The 19,870-nt window shown below is 49.9% G+C and overlaps 1 protein-coding gene across 2 annotated transcripts in view; it reads left to right on the forward strand.

Annotated features, from left to right (window-relative positions):
• Positions 1-19,870, forward strand: part of LOC138468025 (fibrillin-2-like) — a 691,910-nt gene that overhangs the window by 256,774 nt on the left and 415,266 nt on the right. For both annotated transcript variants that reach the window (XM_069608420.1, XM_069608421.1), the window contains one exon: positions 9,608-9,787. In XM_069608420.1, the coding sequence (XP_069464521.1) occupies positions 9,608-9,787 (180 nt within the window). The remainder of the gene's footprint in view (positions 1-9,607; positions 9,788-19,870) is intronic.

Raw genomic sequence — 19,870 nt, forward strand, 5'->3', positions numbered from 1 at the left:
GTTTGTAAGGGGCCTTCGACAGGACAGGAAATTTCTTTCAGGTTAGAGAGTGAATCTGGTGAACCCCAATTTGCTTAGACAAGGAGAAAAAGACAAAAAACTAAACTAATACAAATACTTAAAAATGGACTCTGGACTTCTTGCAAGATTTTTTAATATATCTCTGAAAAATCTAATATATCACTGTTTTTTCGACATTTGTGTTTGTTAAGTATAATTTTCAAGATGTTAATCAATGAACCAGCAATTGTTGTTTGTCTTGTCTTTTATATGAATTATTTTTACGAAACATACATAAACTATGAAACCTTTGTTAAAAAATCCTCTGGCACAAGTTCTGGTGATTTATGAAGACCTCAGCTATGAAAAAAAGTGTAACACAAAGTAATTCTAGTGTAAAAGGGAGGAGTAATCTGAAAGGTCGGTAAGCAATGCGCACTTGACAAAAAAATATGGAAACTAAAAAAAGATATTGAGTCCTATTAAGAGAAAAACAAACTATCTGTATCTGGTTCCCGACTATTACCAGGAACAAAATAAGAATACCTGCAATAAAAGTAGGTTTAACAATTTTGCCTACAAAAAGGAGTTTGTCACGTTTTTGTAGACATCAAACAAACAGCTCCAATGGTAGTGACTTTGAAGTCACTAGTGAAAGACCTTCCACTTCAACCACAGGTCTTCAAACCCAACAACAAGTGTTATTTTGGGGACGCGGGAGACGAGAAAGACACAGACAACAAGGGGAACCCAGGATGGGCATCAAGCAGTAGAACATGAGACGACAACAAGAATGGTAGCACCAATTTATAATCTTACAGACCATATGCTGTCTCATCACAAAACTAATGTACTTAGAAAAGGGTTTAGTTTTGTCCTGACCACATGAGCAGACAAATTCCAGACAGAGGTAGAACTAAGGAAATTCTTCAGACTCCTACACCTGAAATATTTTTTCTGTGACCATCCAACAGACACACCAAAGAGGAAAGTGTGCCAGGGTTAAAACACCCCTCAACTTTCCTTCCATCACTGGCTATGATTAGTCCAGAATGAGTAACTTTCCAGAACAAGATCCTATCAGAAAATGACCAACCATGCCCTCGAAAACATTTTTTTGTGACAACCTCTCTAGAGAAGAAAGAATTGCACTAAGAAATGTACAAAGTAACCCCAATTTCTGGATAAAACCAACAGATAAAGGGCACAGCATTGTCCTATGGGCATGAGATGCTTACAAAGCAGGAGGTGTTTAAACAACTCAATAAATCCACCTTCTGTACCAGATTACAAAGCAACCTGACACTAAGCTTAATAGAGGAAATTGAAAGCCTAACAGCACAGGGATTCCTTCATGGATGGATAGATGCGGATGAAAAAACATTCCTTACTAGAACACATCCTACCATCCCAGCTTTCTATATGTTGCTAAAGATGCATAAGAATAGCTCTCTTACACTGGGCAGACCTATAGTGTCATCCATAGGCTCAATTTTAGAGCGCCTATCGGTCTATTCCGATTACTTCATAAGACCGTTCATGCAAAAAATGAAATCTCTTGTAGAAGACACCACAGAGATTATCAAGATCTTAGCACATACCAATATTGACTCAGATGATCTTGTAGTCACCTTAGATATAGAGGCTCTCTACACTAGCATCACACAGATGGAAAGTGTAGAGCACAAGAGACTGTACTTGGATAAACGTACAAATACACTTAATAAAGTACCATTTGAGTTTACACTAGAGTGTATAAAGATAGCATTAATCAAAAACATGGCACAAGTATGGAGGCCATGTTCACACCTTATATAGCGAAGCTATATATGGACGATTTTGAATCTCTAATCTTTTACAATGACTACAATCCATTCCATGGGAAAATCATTTGATTACACCGTTACATCGACAACGTCTTCATGACCTGGAAAGGGACAGAGATGCATTTAGCAAGTTTCTTGACATGGCTCAACGCCCAAGATGAATATATTAAGTTCACAATGTCTCGCAATCCAATCACTATGGCTTTCTTGGACCTGATGATCCAGAAATCACTTCAGGGCATGTTGGAAACAACACTGTGTAGAAAGCCCACAGATAAAAATACTTTGTTAAATTATGATAGTTCCCACCCTCTTAGTTTGAGGAACAACCTGCCTGTAAGACTGTTCCTCTGTATCCACAGGAATTGTACACTCTTGACTGAGATTGCCTCTCATAGTAAAGTTCTAGTCATGAGACTCAAACACGTAAAGTAATACAAGTATCAAGGAAAAGAGCACAGAATACTAATAGGGACATTTGTTTAGCTAAACAAGAATGAACAAAGTTAGACAAAATCACTTGCCGCTATACCTTTAGATCAATCAGTAATGATTGGAGGAGAACTCACTTCCAAAATTGGCATATTGTGAAAACTCTGTATTTTATTCCAGACAAACCTAGATTCAGTTTCGAAAAACAAAGCAACCTAAAAGATGCGTTAGTTGTAAGGAAGGCATGGTATCAAACAGTAAGACAAACACAAGTGATCACTGTTCAAGGGTGGTTATTGAACTTCAGTTGGGTTTGATAAATGCCTATCTAAACCAAAATCTAAAGATAGGAGCAAGCTATGACCATCAAATAATAATAACGCAGTCCTAGTGGTGTCTTGTCTGAATAAAGGGGCCTATACGAATAAACCTATTTCCAAACTTTAGTTGGAAATACAAATAGTGTGGGAACAATGTTATGCAAAAGAAAAGTGCTCAAGAAATGATATACCAGGATATTCAAGCCGTTGGCTTAACATCCCCGTGTTTTTAGTATGGGACAAGGTGGCACACTAGAGCTCAGCACAGTCTCTGGCTTCTCTAGCATGAGAGTGTAGTTCAAAACTGCAACATCATGGACTTCTATGCTAAAGTTCCTTGCCATTCAAACTCTCTTTTTCAGAGGGCCTGATGCAATACAAAAAACAACAAAGTTCTTTCTCCTGAGGGTTTCACACATACAAATTGTCGGGTGATTTTCTGTTCACCCTGGGTCCATCACCGCGGGGCTCAGACCCACATTCTTAGGATTTCACACATACAAATTCTCTGGTGATTTTCTGTTCACCTTGAACCCCCCGTTGTTGGGCTCACACCCACTTCAATAAAAAAAACCTTCTCGGGTGATTTTCGCTTCACCTCGGATCACCCTCCATCGAGCTCAAGCCCTCTTTACCACAAAGCTTTAAATTGATCTCCCACTTCTGGGCTGGCATCAATTTTGCCTCAAATGTTTTTTATTGTATCAACATTGAAGACTTTCTATTGTGTGTGGTGTTTGCTTCACCCAATGCAGGACCACTTCGATTCACAATTATCTACAACTCTTTCACTTTTCAGCGGGATACATTACAGAGACCTTAAATTGAGCACCCAAGTGGGTCTGGACCACTCTGTCAAAGGTATTGTATCTTTGTTTCAAAGTTCAATCACTCATCAGCAGCTCAACATTACTTGCATCTTTTATCACACGTATTTCAAATAATGTTTGTTTCAGCGATTGCCATACAAAGATGCTGCTTGCAATCTCAGCTTCAATACAGAACGGTCTTTTATCAGTCTCCCCAATTCGCCAGCTGAGTTGGTTTCACTGACACTGCTTTGTTCTTGAAGTCAAGGACAGTACCATGGTGGGTAATTCTCCCCGCCTTGATTCTTGACGGGGGAGGGCCCCAGGTATCTCCAACACACAATGCAGTATTCTTCAGCCAGTTTTCCTGGTCTTATGCTTTTCAATCTCGAGGGCTCATGAAAGCAACAGTTCCTTGTCAAAAAGGTCAAGGGAACTTCCCTCCTTGCAATCCACTTCTGTTTTGCCGTCTTTATCCTCTTGCCAAACTGCCATCTTGGAACTTCTGTTTGCTCTTGTGTTTTGCCTTGCCCCGAGTGTGCTCTCATGCTCCGCCTTTTATCCGTGTGGGGAAGCTTAATGGAAGTCAGGTGTGTGTGATGGTCAGTAATTGCCTGACCCTGCCTGACTATTGTATTGGAGCACATCAGGTACAGCTCGGGTGTTAATCTGTTTTCTCTCATAGCGGGCTATCTGTGTTAAAATGTTCATGTTGTAAAGGGGGGGTTGGAGTTCCTAAATATCCTACTTGGTAGTATGGGGTAAAGGTGTTATATAGAAGGGGATACCGCATCTCACCATTTGGTGTTCCACTCCCAATCCCCCAAGTCCCCCCTTGCAGGTGATCCTCCCACTCTGGTCCTCCCCAAGGAACTGGATCCAAAAGATATGGCTGTGTCCTGGCCACTAGATGACAGATCCCCGGGCACTAGTGGGTGAGACACCTTTTGGTTTCTCACATAGTTCACACAAATCAACACTCACAACTGCCAGTATTTGGTCATGTTAGATGTGATTGTTGTTCTGTCTGTTGTCTCACAAAAGATCTGAGAAATATTGACCTTTATGGCCTCAACTGGAAGCTACAAATGTTTACCAACTGTAAAACGCAATGGGCAATTTATGGAATTAAATGCCCTTGTGGTCTTATATATATAGGGAATACAAAACGTGGAATTAAACAGCGCATCTGCGAACCTCATTCCTGCCTTAAAAGCAGAATGGCAGAAAAACCCATGGTTATAACATTACCAGATTTGAAACATGAACCAACCTATATATTTTGGTTTATCATTCAGATGATCAAGGAACCGCCAAGAGGAGGAGACTGTGACCGATTGCTACGTAAGGCAGAACAACAATAGATTTACAAACTAAATCAGCCAAGAACAGTCTGAACACCACAATTGAATAGAGTATGTTTATGCACTCATTTTTTCTCAAGACCATTGAGGCAGTCCCTTTGGGAATTGTTCTGACAATAACATTCCTACTTTATTTACACAGTACCTCCTAACATTATAAATATGCAATCACATTACTCAGAGTATTTATACACATAGAATAAATTAAATGAACATGGAGAGACTTTTTTACAGCGGACAAATATAAATATAGTTGTTCAATGAAGGATCCTAAGAAGCCAAAACTCTTTGCAAATATAGCCGTGAAGTGGAGGTACACACTACTTTAAGATGACCACCAAGGTTTTGCGTGTATCCTGGCAACCTTGCAAGGCAATTACCGACTAGTTCTGATGCTGCAGACGGGCGTGTAATCCTAACATGTAACTTTTCTTGACCGAGAGTCCCGGTGATCGATTCAATGAAGATAAGCGACCTCACACCTTCATAAACTGTAACATGGAACAAGTGCAGACCGTACAGGTTAAAGTTCAGGAATAATAGTCTGATTACAGCATTCCATGATATTTGCTGCTGCACACAGTTTAAAAACCACCTGCGAGGTAAACGCCAATGGGGGAACATTCTTCTCTGCTCGATTAGTAACGCATGGGCAGATGCCACAAGCTACACCCACTTGTTAAATATATTGAAGATGTGATTATTTAGCTACTAGTATAACAAAATGAAGTAGCTTGGACAATATTTGTGTACTTAAACTGGACATTGCAATGGATTCAAAAATTAAGACAGAAGTGTGCACATTAAATAATTCACACAACCCCATGACTTGTGGCTGGTTTATGAACCCACAGAGCACCATCTGAAATATAAACAGTGGTTTTCAATATAATAAAGAAAATAAATAAAACGGCTACCACGAATGTTTCCTCCATCGGGGCATTATCATGCCCTTGAGCATTAAGGTTAGTAGACACTAAGAATACTAAACAAGAAAAGTTGAGTGACATACAGCAATTGAGTTCTCATTGTGATGACAGGCTGTTTTGTTGCCCCATTTAGTGGAACTCTGCAGTGCTCTGTATTGATCACAGAAGATAAAAATTAATATTGACCTATACAATTCCTGATAAGACTAAGGTCAGACGGTTACACCATTTTTCAGAGATATATAAAATAATCTCATGAGAAGTCCAGAGTCCATTTTTTAAGTATTTGTATTGGTTTTGTTTTTTGTCTTGTAGTTCTCATTGTCTAAGGAAATTGGGGTTAACCAGATTCACTCTTCTAACCTGAAAGAAATGTCCTGTCCTGATGAAGGCCCCTTACAAACCATGCTAACATGTTTTGGATAAACGTATCTCATCATCAGGGCCAAAACACAACGTGTCATCCTATTAATCGACTAGACATCATTGTTTAACTAGTTCATCTCCTGTAAAGGACAACATTTTTTCCTTTACTGCAATATACAACACCATTATACTGTAAAAAGATTGACAGCCCATGAGAAGGGCTAAATAAGACTAAACAGTATATACATCTGCTTGTCTGTTCTATAAGGTGTGACACGTGTGGCAGATATTATTGCAAGTTTAAAATTATTTCTGTTGATTTGGAGGCATTGTGAAGACCTCAACTACTAAAAAGTGTAAGACGAAGTAATTCTAGTGCAAAAGGGAGTGGTAACCTGTTACCCTGTGTGAATAAGGTGATGTACATCTTCCCGTCATGAAACATGTCCCTCGATAACAAAAAAGTAGGAAGTGTCCATATATATTATACATTGAGATGACATAATGCATGCTGGAATTAGTTCTGCAGCTTGAAGTATGAGTACCCAGAGAGCATTGAGAAAGCTGTATGTAGATGAAATAATGCATGCTGGAACTAGTTCTGCAACTTGAAGTATGAGTACTCAGAGAGCATTGAGAAATCTGTATTGAGATGAAGTAATGCATGCTGGAATTAGTTCTAAAACTTGAAGCATAAGTACCCAGCGAGCATTGAGAACGCTGTATGGAAATTAAGTAATGAATGTTGGAACTAGTTCGGAAACTTAAAATAATACTGTGATGAATCTAGCAATGTCATGACTCCCTCTCCACTGAAACTCTCTTCCCATATGGCCAGGGAAGGGTAGCCGCTACCTGATCCCAACCCTGGGGGTGTCCGCCTGAGGGAGGACCATATGCAGGGAGAAAACCCTCATGGGAGGGAAGGAGACTAACTGGTAGGAACATGGTTTCCCCCTTTCCACTCAAGGTATGACGCCAACCCTTTAACTGCCCAAACCTGTATGACATATTGTGGCGTTAACACCCCAGTCCAAGGGCTGGAACCAGTGTTAATGGCCCAGCAGTCCAAGTGAATGGCCTGAGCGAAGTGGTAACCCTGGGTGCTAAAAAGAAAAAAGTATTTTCATTCATTGAACGGGACGCGGCGTGTGTCCAGTTCAATGAATGAAAATACTGATCCAAAATGGCCACCATGGTTATAGAAGGCGGGGCTCCATATGGAGCCTCTCTTCTATGCCCATGGTGGCCGGAGATGGAAGCTGCTGCTGCAGCAGCGGGCGGCCGTCTGAGCAATCAGGTATGTGAGGATGGGGAGGGAGATCGGAGGATTTTAAAAAAAAGATAGAAGAGGGTGGGGAGGGGTGGAGGTGAAGATGGCAGCCCACAGCAGGGGAGGCAGCCTGCGGGTTCCATGGAATGTAGGCTGATTTTATAGATTTCAGCCCACAATCTGCAGAACAGGATTGGATGCGCCCCCGCACCAGGTGCTGATTTGACATAGATCTAGTCCATCTACTTTGCACTGACATTAGGGCTCTTTCCTATACTTTTTGAAAAACAACTGAAATGAGGAAGAGCACGAGAGTAGTGCAGGGCACTAAATCTGCAGAACTAGAGACATGCCTAGAGACATGCTCTAGTGGTTCGATGGATCCAATAGGTGCCGGGACATTTGAAACCATGGCAATGCAAGGAAGATGAGTTCCACTATACCCGATGCGGGTCGGGAAGCGAGGAAGAAGACAGCTGCAGAAGAGAACAGATGAACTCTTACTTGCGCTCTCATGAGAAGTTCGGAGGTAAAAGGTATGCCACACGGAGGCCTGCAGCAGGAGACACTGTGGAGAAGAGGCTAAGCACAGCGAGTACCGGGGAGCAGCACAATGCCAGCAGAAGGAGAAGGTGACCCGCTAGAGAAACCGAAGACCACAGAAGCAGCCACAAGACACCAGTGAGCCTGGAGAGAAGGATTGGGACACTAGGGTGCCTCATAAAGTGTAACACACACCAAGGGAAGACAGAGACATTCACAGGGCAAACCCGAGTACAGGAGCTGCATTGTCAAGTGCATTACAGAATGAAACAGAGGAAAGGGGGCTGACGAACCATTGGCTGAATGAGTCAAATGTATACATGTGGAGGAAGCACTGGCAGGAGAGTATACCAGGCAACCTCATGTGAGTCTGGGACCCCCACCCAATTATAAAGAGAACATCGTGAAAACCCTGGCAGGAGAGTATACGAGGTAACCTGTTGCGAGCCTATGACCCACACCCAATTGTGAATAAAGCATTAGAATCAAGAAGAGGAAAGACAGCCTCTTGAGTGGGTACAGGGGAAGGGAACCATACTCCCTGGACTAAGAAGTTGAAGGAATTGTGAGAATCAAGGAGAGAGAGAAAACCCCTTGAGTGTGTGAAACCCAGGTAATGGTGCCACGCCCCATGGACTTGAAAATTGCATATTCCGAGAAAGAGAACTGTGCCTGTGAGCTGTAAAGAAGCTAAGAAACTCAGGCGAAGGGTACTCCCCCTGAGGATTGTGGAACCATGTGGAACATTTATCATTTCTTTATTTTTGCACCTTTTGGAACTTTGTATTGGAACATTGGAAAAAGCTAAAGATGTCAAGTTGCAAGTCCATATCCCTTTGAATCTTAATTTCAGTATAGTATGTAAGGGTCAGGTTAGAATTTTGAACATAGGACAGAAAACCCTTTATTTTTGGACATTCTGACACAGACATTTTGACAGGAACCCCCCTCATAGCATAGGACAAGATAGGTATTTCTTCAACCCTCCCTTTCCTTTAAAAAAGTCTATAGCAACCATCATAATGCCCCTTTGTCTGACTCTTACTCCTGATTCATTACAGTACCCAGAGCTGTATGGAGATGAAGTAATGCATGCTGGAACTAGTTTCGTTACTTGAAGTATGAGTACCCAGAGAGCATTGCGAAAGCTGTATGGAGATGAAGTAATGCATGGAAGTAGAAGTGTGAGTTCCCTGAGCAAATTGAGAAAGCCCTATTATAATGAAAAAGGTGCATGCTATATTTCAGAGTCAAAACACCTTAGCATCCTGTGAAAGAGACATTGACAGATACTTTTTCATGCTGGAGTTGGGAGCGAGCAACTCTAAGCATCATGAGAAAGTGACAGTAACATACTCCATTAATTGTAATTGCTGGGACTGTGAGTCGAAATTCCCAAGTCACCCTGAGAACAAGACGAAAAGCACACAGTGCCTGTTGCAGTCTGATGGTCCACTAGTAAAGTCGCCTGAGAAAGACATTAAAAGAATACAGTGCATGCTGGATCTTCAAGGGTGATATATCAACAGCTCTTGGGGAAAGGGATCTGTCAATAATGGACAAGTGCTAAACTGCCAATCCTGTAGAAAAACAATGTCCACGTTAGCTATCTATTTATAATTGGATTTTTTTCATAATCTCTGTTTGTTATGTGTGTACTAGCATTGCCATCCAATGCAATGATAGCAAAATAGCAATTGTGTTGAAATGTTTGAGCAAGCAAGCTTTGTATGTGTTTCTCTTAGGTTTACTCTTCGCAAGACACCAAGGATTTCTATTGGCAAGTAATCAATAACAGAACATCAAGAGAGGTGAACAGATACTTTCTGGCTGCCCTGAAAACACCATTCATCCCCCAATGGATATTAAAAATAACATGGGATCATGTGTTACCCGTCTCTATTCAGAATGGGAATCCCAGAGAGGTAAAATCAATAAAACCCATAATACTAATGACATTTTAATTGTTCACCTGACACTGTTTTCCTCAGCAAAATATTTCACCCTGAAAAGATCCTCCTTTTGTTAAGGGAAGTTGCCATTTTAGTTTAACAGTCAAACCAAAGAATGATAAGAAGCTAATTTGCTAGTCCTTGAAAATGACAGTAAGGTCTTGTGACTCTTATGTATTCGTGGGATCTACATGATGTTTGCCGTGATGTACATTAAGGGGATAGACAGTATACATTTCATTCAGCTCCTACGGGACCTCATCATGGATTTACTTTTTTCTGGTTAACAGAGGGCTTTCTGGGGATGTGTGTAGCATGAGTATAGGACATGTTGTGATCTCTGACCATGCTAGTGTCATGCATGCCATAGATAAATTGGCGGGAACTTGACAGGGAGAAAAATGTGTAGATTGATTACAAGTCTTTTGTTAGATCTGGATTTTGTCAAGCACACTGAGAGTAAATTTAAGTTATTCTTGGATGCAAACAGCAGCTTGGTTGAAAACGTATCTGTTGTTTGAGATGGTCTGAAGGCGACAATATGCGGGAAAGTGATTAGTTTTGTGTCTTACAAGAAGAAACGAAGAGAGGCAGATCGTCGTAGGCTTGAAGATGATTACAGAGTAGCCGAAGCGCGATACAATTGCTCCCCTTTGGCCACTAACATGACCTTTATGCTAAATGCTAAGCGGATTCTTGATTGTGCACTGCATTCAGAGGCAGAGAAATCTTTGTTTTCACTAATCAGGCTTTCTGGGAACGAGGCCAGAAATCTGGCACGCTGTTGGCAAACCGCTTGAAACTGAAGGAAAAAGGGAGATGTTTGCTTGAACTGGGTCCTCATCTAGTAGGAGTCAGTCTCTCTGACTCCAATTGATTGTCTGCTTTATGTGGAAAAAAGGCTTCCAATTAGCTTGACTCTACTGACCACCTGACTTGCAAGATGCTGTCTGCCCGTCTCCTCTTTAATACCCTATACAGCTGCACCCTTCTGCTGTGCCCCTCTGTATCCTACCCCCCCTGTTTATCTGTTCTGTTTTTACATCTGAAAAGCGCTCCATTATTCATCTGTACTGTTGTATACCTCTGTAAAGTGCTCCGTTGTGTAGCTGTATTGTTGTATACCTCTGTAAAGTGCTCCGTTGTGTAGCTGTATTGTTGTATGCCTCTGTAAAGCACTCCATTGCTTTTCGAAGCTAGGTCAGCACTCAATGAATGCCACAGTAATAATTAAAGTTGCCCACTTTCTCCACTGCCATTCACCACTGCTTTTCTTCTGTTACTAGTGCCCTGTATAGCAGCAGGTTTGGTGTACATGTTCATCTCCTACCTTGGTTGAAGTAAACTCCTCCCCTCACACATTGCAGAGCTCACTGTCCCAACCTTGCTGGTGCAGAGTCTGTAAACTTTCCTTTTTGGACTCTTTCTAGTCCCTTGCTACAGGGGTCTGGATGCAGTTCAGGCTGTCTCCACCCAATTCAGGAATATCGCCTCCTCACAGGTGAGTCAATAAGGATAGGATCCAGTTTCAGTTTGGAGTTAGAGGTATGACAAGAAGGAGAAGGGGCCTCCTGAATACAAATCCGGTGGCTTCTATACAAGAATGTCATTTCCTCAAAATGCCAGGGGTAGCGGAAGTGACATCACATGACCATTGGCCTCTGGTGAGATCACAAGAAGTGATGCCATTTGACCCCACCCCCAAGTGACATCACAGGAAGTGATGGCACACAACCTTCATATGTGTCTAATACCCGTGTATCCAGCCGCTCTCATTTCAGTCAGATATAGGAACCAAGGCACAGAGGGAGGCATGATTTGTCCACAATCACACATTTGGGGGATGTCATTATCCATATTCGACATGGGGCCTATATGTAAAACATACATAATGCAGTACTTGCAACAGGGTAACCAGAATCTCTAACGCAGGCTACACCTAGTGTATGAAACATTTATAGATCAATGGACACAGAAGTACTTGTTATCTGTGGCATTGATCTGTTAAACAAGCCAAAAAAGAGAACTGACCTGGGGAGGTGTGCGCTGTCTGTTTATCCAGGACTAAAATACTGCACGAGCAAGGCCTGAAAGTCAAATCATTGACCAGGATTTAGTATCAACTAAATTCTATGGTTATAAATGTAGCTATGAGTCGGCTACCACTATGATAGAAGAAACCTATTGTGTGGGTATAAACTGAGGCCATCTGTGCCTGTGTCCATTTATCTTTATGTTTGTTTCAAGCAACCGCATGTTGTCCCTGAGAACCCAGAGCCAAACCCAACACATTAATGTCCCAGGCTTTGATACATGACTTTTCTTCAATCTTCAATCTAACGGGGTTTCATGTGCGAGGTGCGTTATTCACTGACACCCCCCCCATTAGGACTGGCCCGTGAATTAAGCTCCCACAAAGCCCTTTCCAAGAAAGAGTTTGAGTGGGGAGGGGTAGGTCACTCCATGGCTCTCATACTTCTGAGACTTACAGGCCGATTCATGGAATAATTAGCGCGGCACAAGTGGCCAAAAACGTGTGATTCACAGTGGAATAGCGAAAATCGCAGTGCAAGTGCGAAAATCGCACGAAAAGCAGCGCACATCGATTCATGGAAGGCTGTGCGCGAGAAAACCATTGGATGTGCGCTAAAAAAGTGCGCGGCGCACGTTGGCGCACAGGCCATCTAACGGCGTGCGCCAGGTCACAGCGAAAATCGCACAGGCCACAGCGAAAATCGCACATAGCGCAGCGCACACAACAAAAGTAGGCGGAACACGGGGCGTAACACTCGGAATGGGGAACAACTTGCCAAAATGTGGGCGTCACGGGGGAAGTACAGGGTGCAAGTGCGCGGAACGCCCACACGCTCGCCTACAACCCGTATTCATGGAATCGAATAGGGCAAAAAAGCGCACGGTCAAACCAGCGCACAGGCACAAACACGACCGCCACAAGAAAGCAGGCGGTAGCGTCTCTGCGCCTGTAATAAATGTGCGCCAAAAGGTGCGCCAACAAATAGCACCTATATACAGCCATGATGAATGTCCTATACTGTGGCCCTCCAGGACAAATGACGTGCAAAGGGGTACCCACAAACACTGACACCCGCTGACTGAAAAATAACGTGTGCGTGTATTCCGGGGTGCGCGGGAAGTCTCACACGCGATTTGGCAGGGTATGTGGATTTCAGGGGTGCGCGGGAAGTTCCACACGCGATTTGGCCGGGTACTTGCGCGGGCATTTCCACACGCGATTTGTCTGGGTACGTGGATCTCAGGGGTGCGCGGGAAGTCACACACGCGATTTGGCAGGGTACGTGGATTTCAGGGGTGCGCGGGAAGTTCCACACGCGATTTGGCCGGGTAAGTGCGCAGGAATTTCCACACGCGATTTGTCTGGGTACGTGGATCTCAGGGGTGCGCGGGAAGTCTCACACGCGATTTGGCAGGGTACTTGGATTTCAGGGGTGCGCGGGAAGTTCCACACGCGATTTGACCGGGTACGTGTGCGGGAATTTCCACAAGCGATTTGTCTGGGTACGTGGATCTCAGGGGTGCGCGGGAAGTCTCACATGTGATTTGGCAGGGTACATGGATTTCAGGGGTGCGCGGGAAGTACCACACGCGATTTGGCCGGGTACGTGCGCGGGAATTTCCACACGCGACTTGGCTGGGTACGTGGATCTCAGGGGTGCACGGGAAGTCCCACACGCGATTTGGCAGGGTACGTGCGCGTGAATTTCCAAACGCGATTTGGCTGGGTACGTGTATGACAGGGGTACGCAGGAAATTCTACACGCGATTTGGCTGTGTGCTCCCAGGTATTCCCTGTACACCCTTCACGGCCCCTGCAGGCAGCCGACACCACAGGGGACTACCCTGCACACCTGCTCATGTCACCCAGCACCCCCACCCCCCAGCAGTGCAGGGGCAACCTCCACCAGGCCCCCACTCATGTCTCCCACCACCCCCCAGCATCCAGGGGCAGCCTCCACCAGGTCCCCACTCATGTCTCCCACCACCCCCACCCCCCAGCATCCAGGGGCAGCCTCCACCAGGTCCCCACTCATGTCCCCCTGCACCCCCACCCCCCAGCAGTGCAGGGGCACCCTCCAACAGGCCCCCACTCATGTCTCCCACCACCCCCACCCCCCAGCCACCAGGGGCAGCCTCCACCAGGCCCCCACTCATGTCTCCCACCACCCCCACCCCCCAGCAGTGCAGGGGCAGCCTCCACCAGGCCCCCACTCATGCCCCCTTGCACCCCCACCCCCAAGCATCCAGGGGCACCCTCCACCAGGCCCCCACTCATGTCCCCCTGCACCCCCACCCCCAGCAGTGCAGGGGCACCCTCCACCAGGCCCCCACTCATGTCCCCCTGCACCCCCAACCCCCAGCATCCAGGGGCACCCTCCACCAGGCCCCCACTCATGTCCCCCTGCACCCCCACCCCCAGCAGTGCAGGGGCACACTCCACCAGGCCCCCACTCATGTCTCCCACCACCCCCACCCCCCAGCCACCAGGGGCAGCCTCCACCAGGTCCCCACTCATGTCCCCTTGCACCCCCACCCCCCAGCAGTCATGGGGCAGCCTCCACCAGGCCCCCACTCATGTCCCCTTGCCCCCCACCCCCCAGCAGTCATGGGGCACCCTCCACCAGACCCCCACTTATGTCTACCACCACCCCCACCCCCCAGCCACCATGGGCAGCCCCCACCAGGCCCCGACTCATGTCCAACTCATGTCTCCCACCACCCCCACCCCCCAGCAGTGCAGGGGCACCCTCCACCAGGCCCCCACTCATGTCCCCCTGCACCCCCACCCCCCAGCATCCAGGGGCACCCTCCACAAGGCCCCCACTCATGTCCCCCTGCACCCCCACCCCCAGCAGTGCAGGGGCACCCTCCACCAGGCCCCCACTCATGTCTCACACCACCCCCACCCCCCAGCCGCCAGGGGCAGCCTCCACCAGGCCCCCACTCATGTCGCCCACCACCCCCACCCCCCAGCAGTGCAGGGGCAGCCTCCACCAGGCCCCCACTCATGTCTCCCACCACCCCCACCCCCCAGCATCCAGGGGCACCCTCCACCAGGCCCCCACTCATATTCCCCTGCACCCCCACGCCCCAGCAGTGCAGGGGCACCCTCCACCAGGCCCCCACTCATGTCTCCCACCACCCCCACCCCCCAGCATCCAGGGGCACCCTCCACCAGGCCCCCACTCATGTCTCCCACCACCCCCACCCCCCAGCATCCAGGGGCACCCTCCACCAGGCCCCCATTCATGTCTCCCACCCACCCCCACCCCCCCAGCAGTGTGGGGCACCCTCCACCTGGCTCCCACCCATGTCTACCACCACCCCCACCCCCCAGCCACCATGGGCAGCCCCCACCAGGCCCCCACTCATGTCCAACTCATGTCTCCCACCACCCCCACCCCCCAGCAGTGCAGGGGCACCCTCCACCAGGCCCCCACTCATGTCCCCCTGCACCCACACCCCCCAGCATCCAGGGGCACCCTCCACCAGGCCCCCACTCATGTCCCCCTGCACCCCCACCCCCCAGCAGTGCAGGGGCACCCTCCACCAGGCCCCCACTCATGTCTCCCACCACCCCCACCCCCCAGCATCCAGGGGCAGCCTCCACCAGGCCCCCACTCATGTCTCCCACCACCCCACCCCCCAGCAGTGCAGGGGCAGCCTCCACCAGGCCCCCACTCATGTCTCCCACCACCCCCACCCGCCAGCATCCAGGGGCAGCCTCCACCAGGCCCCCACCCATGTCCCCCTGCACCCCCACCCCCCAGCAGTGCAGGGGCACCCTCCACCAGGCCCCCACTCATGTCTCCCACCACCCCCACCCCCCAGCATCCAGGGGCACCCTCCACCAGGCCCCCACTCATGTCTCCCACCCCCCCCACCCCCCAGCATCCAGGGGCACCCTCCACCAGGCCCCCACTCATGTCACCCACCCACCCCCAACCCCCAGTAGTGTGGGGCACCCTCCACCAGGCTCCCACCCATGTCTACCACCACCCCCACCCCCCAGCCACCATGGGCAGCCCCCACCAGGCCCCCACTCATGTCCAACTCATGTCTCCCACCACCCCCACCCCCCAGCAGTGCAGGGGCACCCTCCACCAGGCCCCCACTCATGTCCCCCTGCACCCCCACCCCCCAGCATCCAGGGGCACCCTCCACCAGGCCCCCACTCATGTCTCCCACCACCCCCACCCCCCAGCATCCAGGGGCACCCTCCACCAGGCCCCCACTCATGTCCCCCTGCACCCCCACCCCCCAGCATCCAGGGGCACCCTCCACCAGGCCCCCACTCATGTCCCCCTGCACCCCCACCCCCCAGCAGTGCAGAGGCACCCTCCACCAGGCCCCCACTCATGTCTCCCACCACCCCCACCCCCCCGCATCCAGGGGCAGCCTCCACCAGGCCCCACTCATGACCCCCTGCACCCCCACCCCACAGCATCCAGGGGCACCCTCCACCAGGCCCCCGCTCATGTCCCCCTGCACCCCCACCCCCCAGCAGTGCAGGGGCACCCTCCACCAGGCCCCCACTCATGTCTCCCACCACCCCCACCCCCCAGCATCCAGGGGCAGCCTCCACCAGGCCCCCACTCATGTCTCCCACCACCCCCACCCCCCAGCAGTGCAGGGGCAGCCTCCACCAGGCCCCCACTCATGTCTCCCACCACCCCCACACCCCAGCATCCAGGGGCACCCTCCACCAGGCCCCCACTCATGTCCCCCTGCACCCCCACCCCGCAGCAGTGCAGGGGCACCCTCCACCAGGCCCCCACTCATGTCTCCCACCACCCCCACCCCCCAGCATCCAGGGGCACCCTCCACCAGGCCCCAACTCATGTCTCCCACCACCCCCACCCCCCAGCATCAATGGGGCACCCTCCACCAGGCCCCAACTCATGTCTCCCCCCCACCCCCACCCCCCCAGCAGTGTGGGCACCCTCCACCAGGCTCCCACCCATGTCTACCACAACCCCCACCCCCCAGCCACCATGGGCAGCCCCCACCAGGCCCCCACTCATGTCTCCCACCACCCCCACCCCCCAGCAGTGCAGGGGCAGTCTCCACCAGGCCCCCACTCATGTCTCCCACCACCCCCACCCCCCAGCATCCAGGGGCACCCTCCACCAGGCCCCCACTCATGTTCCCCTGCACCCCCACCCCCCAGCAGTGCAGGGGCACCCTCCACCAGGCCCCCACTCATGTCTCCCACCACCCCCACCCCCCAGCCACCAGGGGCAGCCTCCACCAGGCCCCCACTCATGTCTCCCACCACCCCCACCCCCCAGCAGTGCAGGGGCAGCCTCCACCAGGCCCCCACTCATGTCTCCCACTACCCCCACCCCCCAGCATCCAGGGGCACCCTCCACCAGGCCCCCACTCATGTCTCCCACCACCCCCACCCCCCAGCAGTGCAGGGGCACCCTCCACCAGGCCCCCACTCATGTCTCCCACCACCCCCACCCCCAGCATCCAGGGGCACCCTCCACCAGGCCCCCACCCATGTCTCCCACCACCCCCACCCCCCACCCACCATGGGCAGCCTCCGCCAGGCCCCCACTCATGTCTCCCACCACCCCCTCCCCCCGCCAGCAGTGTGGGGCACCCTCCACCAGGCTCCCACCCAAATCTACCACCACCCCCACCCCCCAGCCACCATGGGCAGCCCCCACCAGGCCCCCACTCATGTCCAACTCATGTCTCCCACCACCCCCACCCCCCAGCAGTGCAGGGGCACCCTCCACCAGGCCTTCACTCATGTCCCCCTGCACCCCCACCCCCCAGCATCCAGGGGCACCCTCCACCAGGCACCCACTCATGTCCCCCTGCACCCCCACCCCCCAGCAGTGCAGGGGCACCCTCCACAGGCCCCCACTTATGTCTCCCACCACCCCCACCCCCAGCCACCAGGGGCAGCCTCCACCAGGCCCCCACTAATGTCCCCTTGCACCCCCACCCCCCAGCAGTCATGGGGCAGCCTCCACCAGGCCCCCACTCATATCCCTTTGCACCCCCACCCCCAGCAGTCATGGGGAACCCTCCACCAGGCCTCCACTCATGTCTACCACCACCCCCACCCCCCAGCCACCATGGGCAGCCCCCACCAGGCCCCCACTCATGTCCAACTCATGTCTCCCACCACCCCCACCCCCCAGCAGTGCAGGGGCACCCTCCACCAGGCCCCCACTCAGGTCCCCCTGCACCCCCACCCCCCAGCATCCAGGGGCACCCTCCACCAGGCCCCCACTCATGTCCCCCTGCACCCACACCCCCAGCATCCAGGGGCACCCTCCACCAGGCCCCCACTCATCTCTCCCACCACCCCCACCCCCAGCATCCAAGGGCACCCTCCACCAGGCCCCCACTCATGTCCCCCTGCACCCCCACCCCCCAGCATCCAGGGGCACCCTCCACCAGGCCCCCACTCATGTCCCCCTGCACCCCCACCCCCCAGCAGTGCAGAGGCACCCTCCACCAGGCCCCCACTCATGTCTCCCACCACCCCCACCCCCCAGCATACACACGCCTGGCGCTGACAATCGCACGCGGACACTCTGCGCCAGCCGCTTGCGACACTTTTCTGCGAAATTCTATGAATTACCCTGATGGTGTGCAGCGTTTATTTTTTACACAGTGTTGCACCAGAGCAGGGTCCTTGTCGAGTTTGCTGCCCGCTCTCAACCATTCACATCACACTTGAATGCCTTCAAGGTTCAGCAGAGCCCGCTCAGTGCAGCACAAAGTTTGGGTGTCCTCCCCCCAACCTCCTTAAAAAGACACAGGGCACACCACAACCTGGGCCGGCCCAGACCACCATGTGTCTGCAATGTCCATGAAGATTATGCCGCTGCAGGGGCATGCACTACTCCAAGTGAAAGAAGTAATATGTTTTTTAATCAAAGCTTAAATGTTTGACCTAACGTAGAAAGATGGGGACAGTGCCTGGTCCCCAAATATACCAGCGACCAGTGGTGGTTGGTGAGTTGTTTTATTGGAGGGTGTAAATATTTGCCATAAGTATGCGGTTGTGACCAAGCATAGCGAGGGGGCCAGAACTAACGAAAACGGGTTTGGGAGGTTTGGGGGGATTCTTCCCCCTCCCATGAAATTATATTTTGAATAATAGGTTAAAATGGTGTATCACAATTTTGGGTAAAAGGCTAGACAGTTTGCAATCTGTTTTGCAGGGTGTAGGGTAACTCATGAAAAAAGTACAACCATGCAAGTCACCAAAAGTGCAGGAGCACATTTCCCAATGAATGTCATGCCATTCCCTTCAATATATGCCAGTATAAAAAAACATTTTCATGTTGGCTGTGCCAATACATTTTCATACTGGCTCCACCAACAAATGCTAGTAGTCCCATATAAGAACATACTCATGTTCGCTTTAAGATGTTTTTTCTAGTATCATTACTGGCACTAGGCACAAAGCTGCCTCTGCCAATATATGTTAGTACTCCAATGTCAGAAAATACTCACGTTGGTTTGGCCATCAAAAGTGACATGTCACAACAAGAAAATGTGTCCAAACTGGTTCCAATGTAAGCCAGTCTAGACCCATGAGAACACTTATCATCCTTGCCTAATCATAGATGCTGAGTTAATAGAAAGTCATGCTACAGTAAGAAATATGCAGGCCGCTGCACCAAAACGTCAGTCTAGTGAGGTAATACTACTTATCATGCTTGCTTTATCAAAGATGCTGAGTAATAAATGTCATGCCACAGTAAACAATGTCTATAAAACATGCAAAGTAAATAAAGTATGCGTCAAAAATGCTCTAGTGATTCTCAGTCTCCCAGGGCCTTACACACACACACACGCATCCACTTTCACCCACCCATACATATCCTCTCACATTCATTCACATTGCATTCACCACATAGGAATGCACCCACCCACACAGAACATTCACACACACAATCAAATTAAAACCCATTCACCCACCAGTCACTCACCCATATACCATCTCTCACGTACACTCACACTGGCACCAACCCACGCAGAACATTT

Source organism: Ambystoma mexicanum, chromosome 4q (genome assembly GCF_040938575.1).
Source record: "Ambystoma mexicanum isolate Mex_15411 chromosome 4q, UKY_AmexF1_1, whole genome shotgun sequence".
NCBI classification, from domain to species: Eukaryota; Metazoa; Chordata; class Amphibia; order Caudata; family Ambystomatidae; genus Ambystoma; species Ambystoma mexicanum.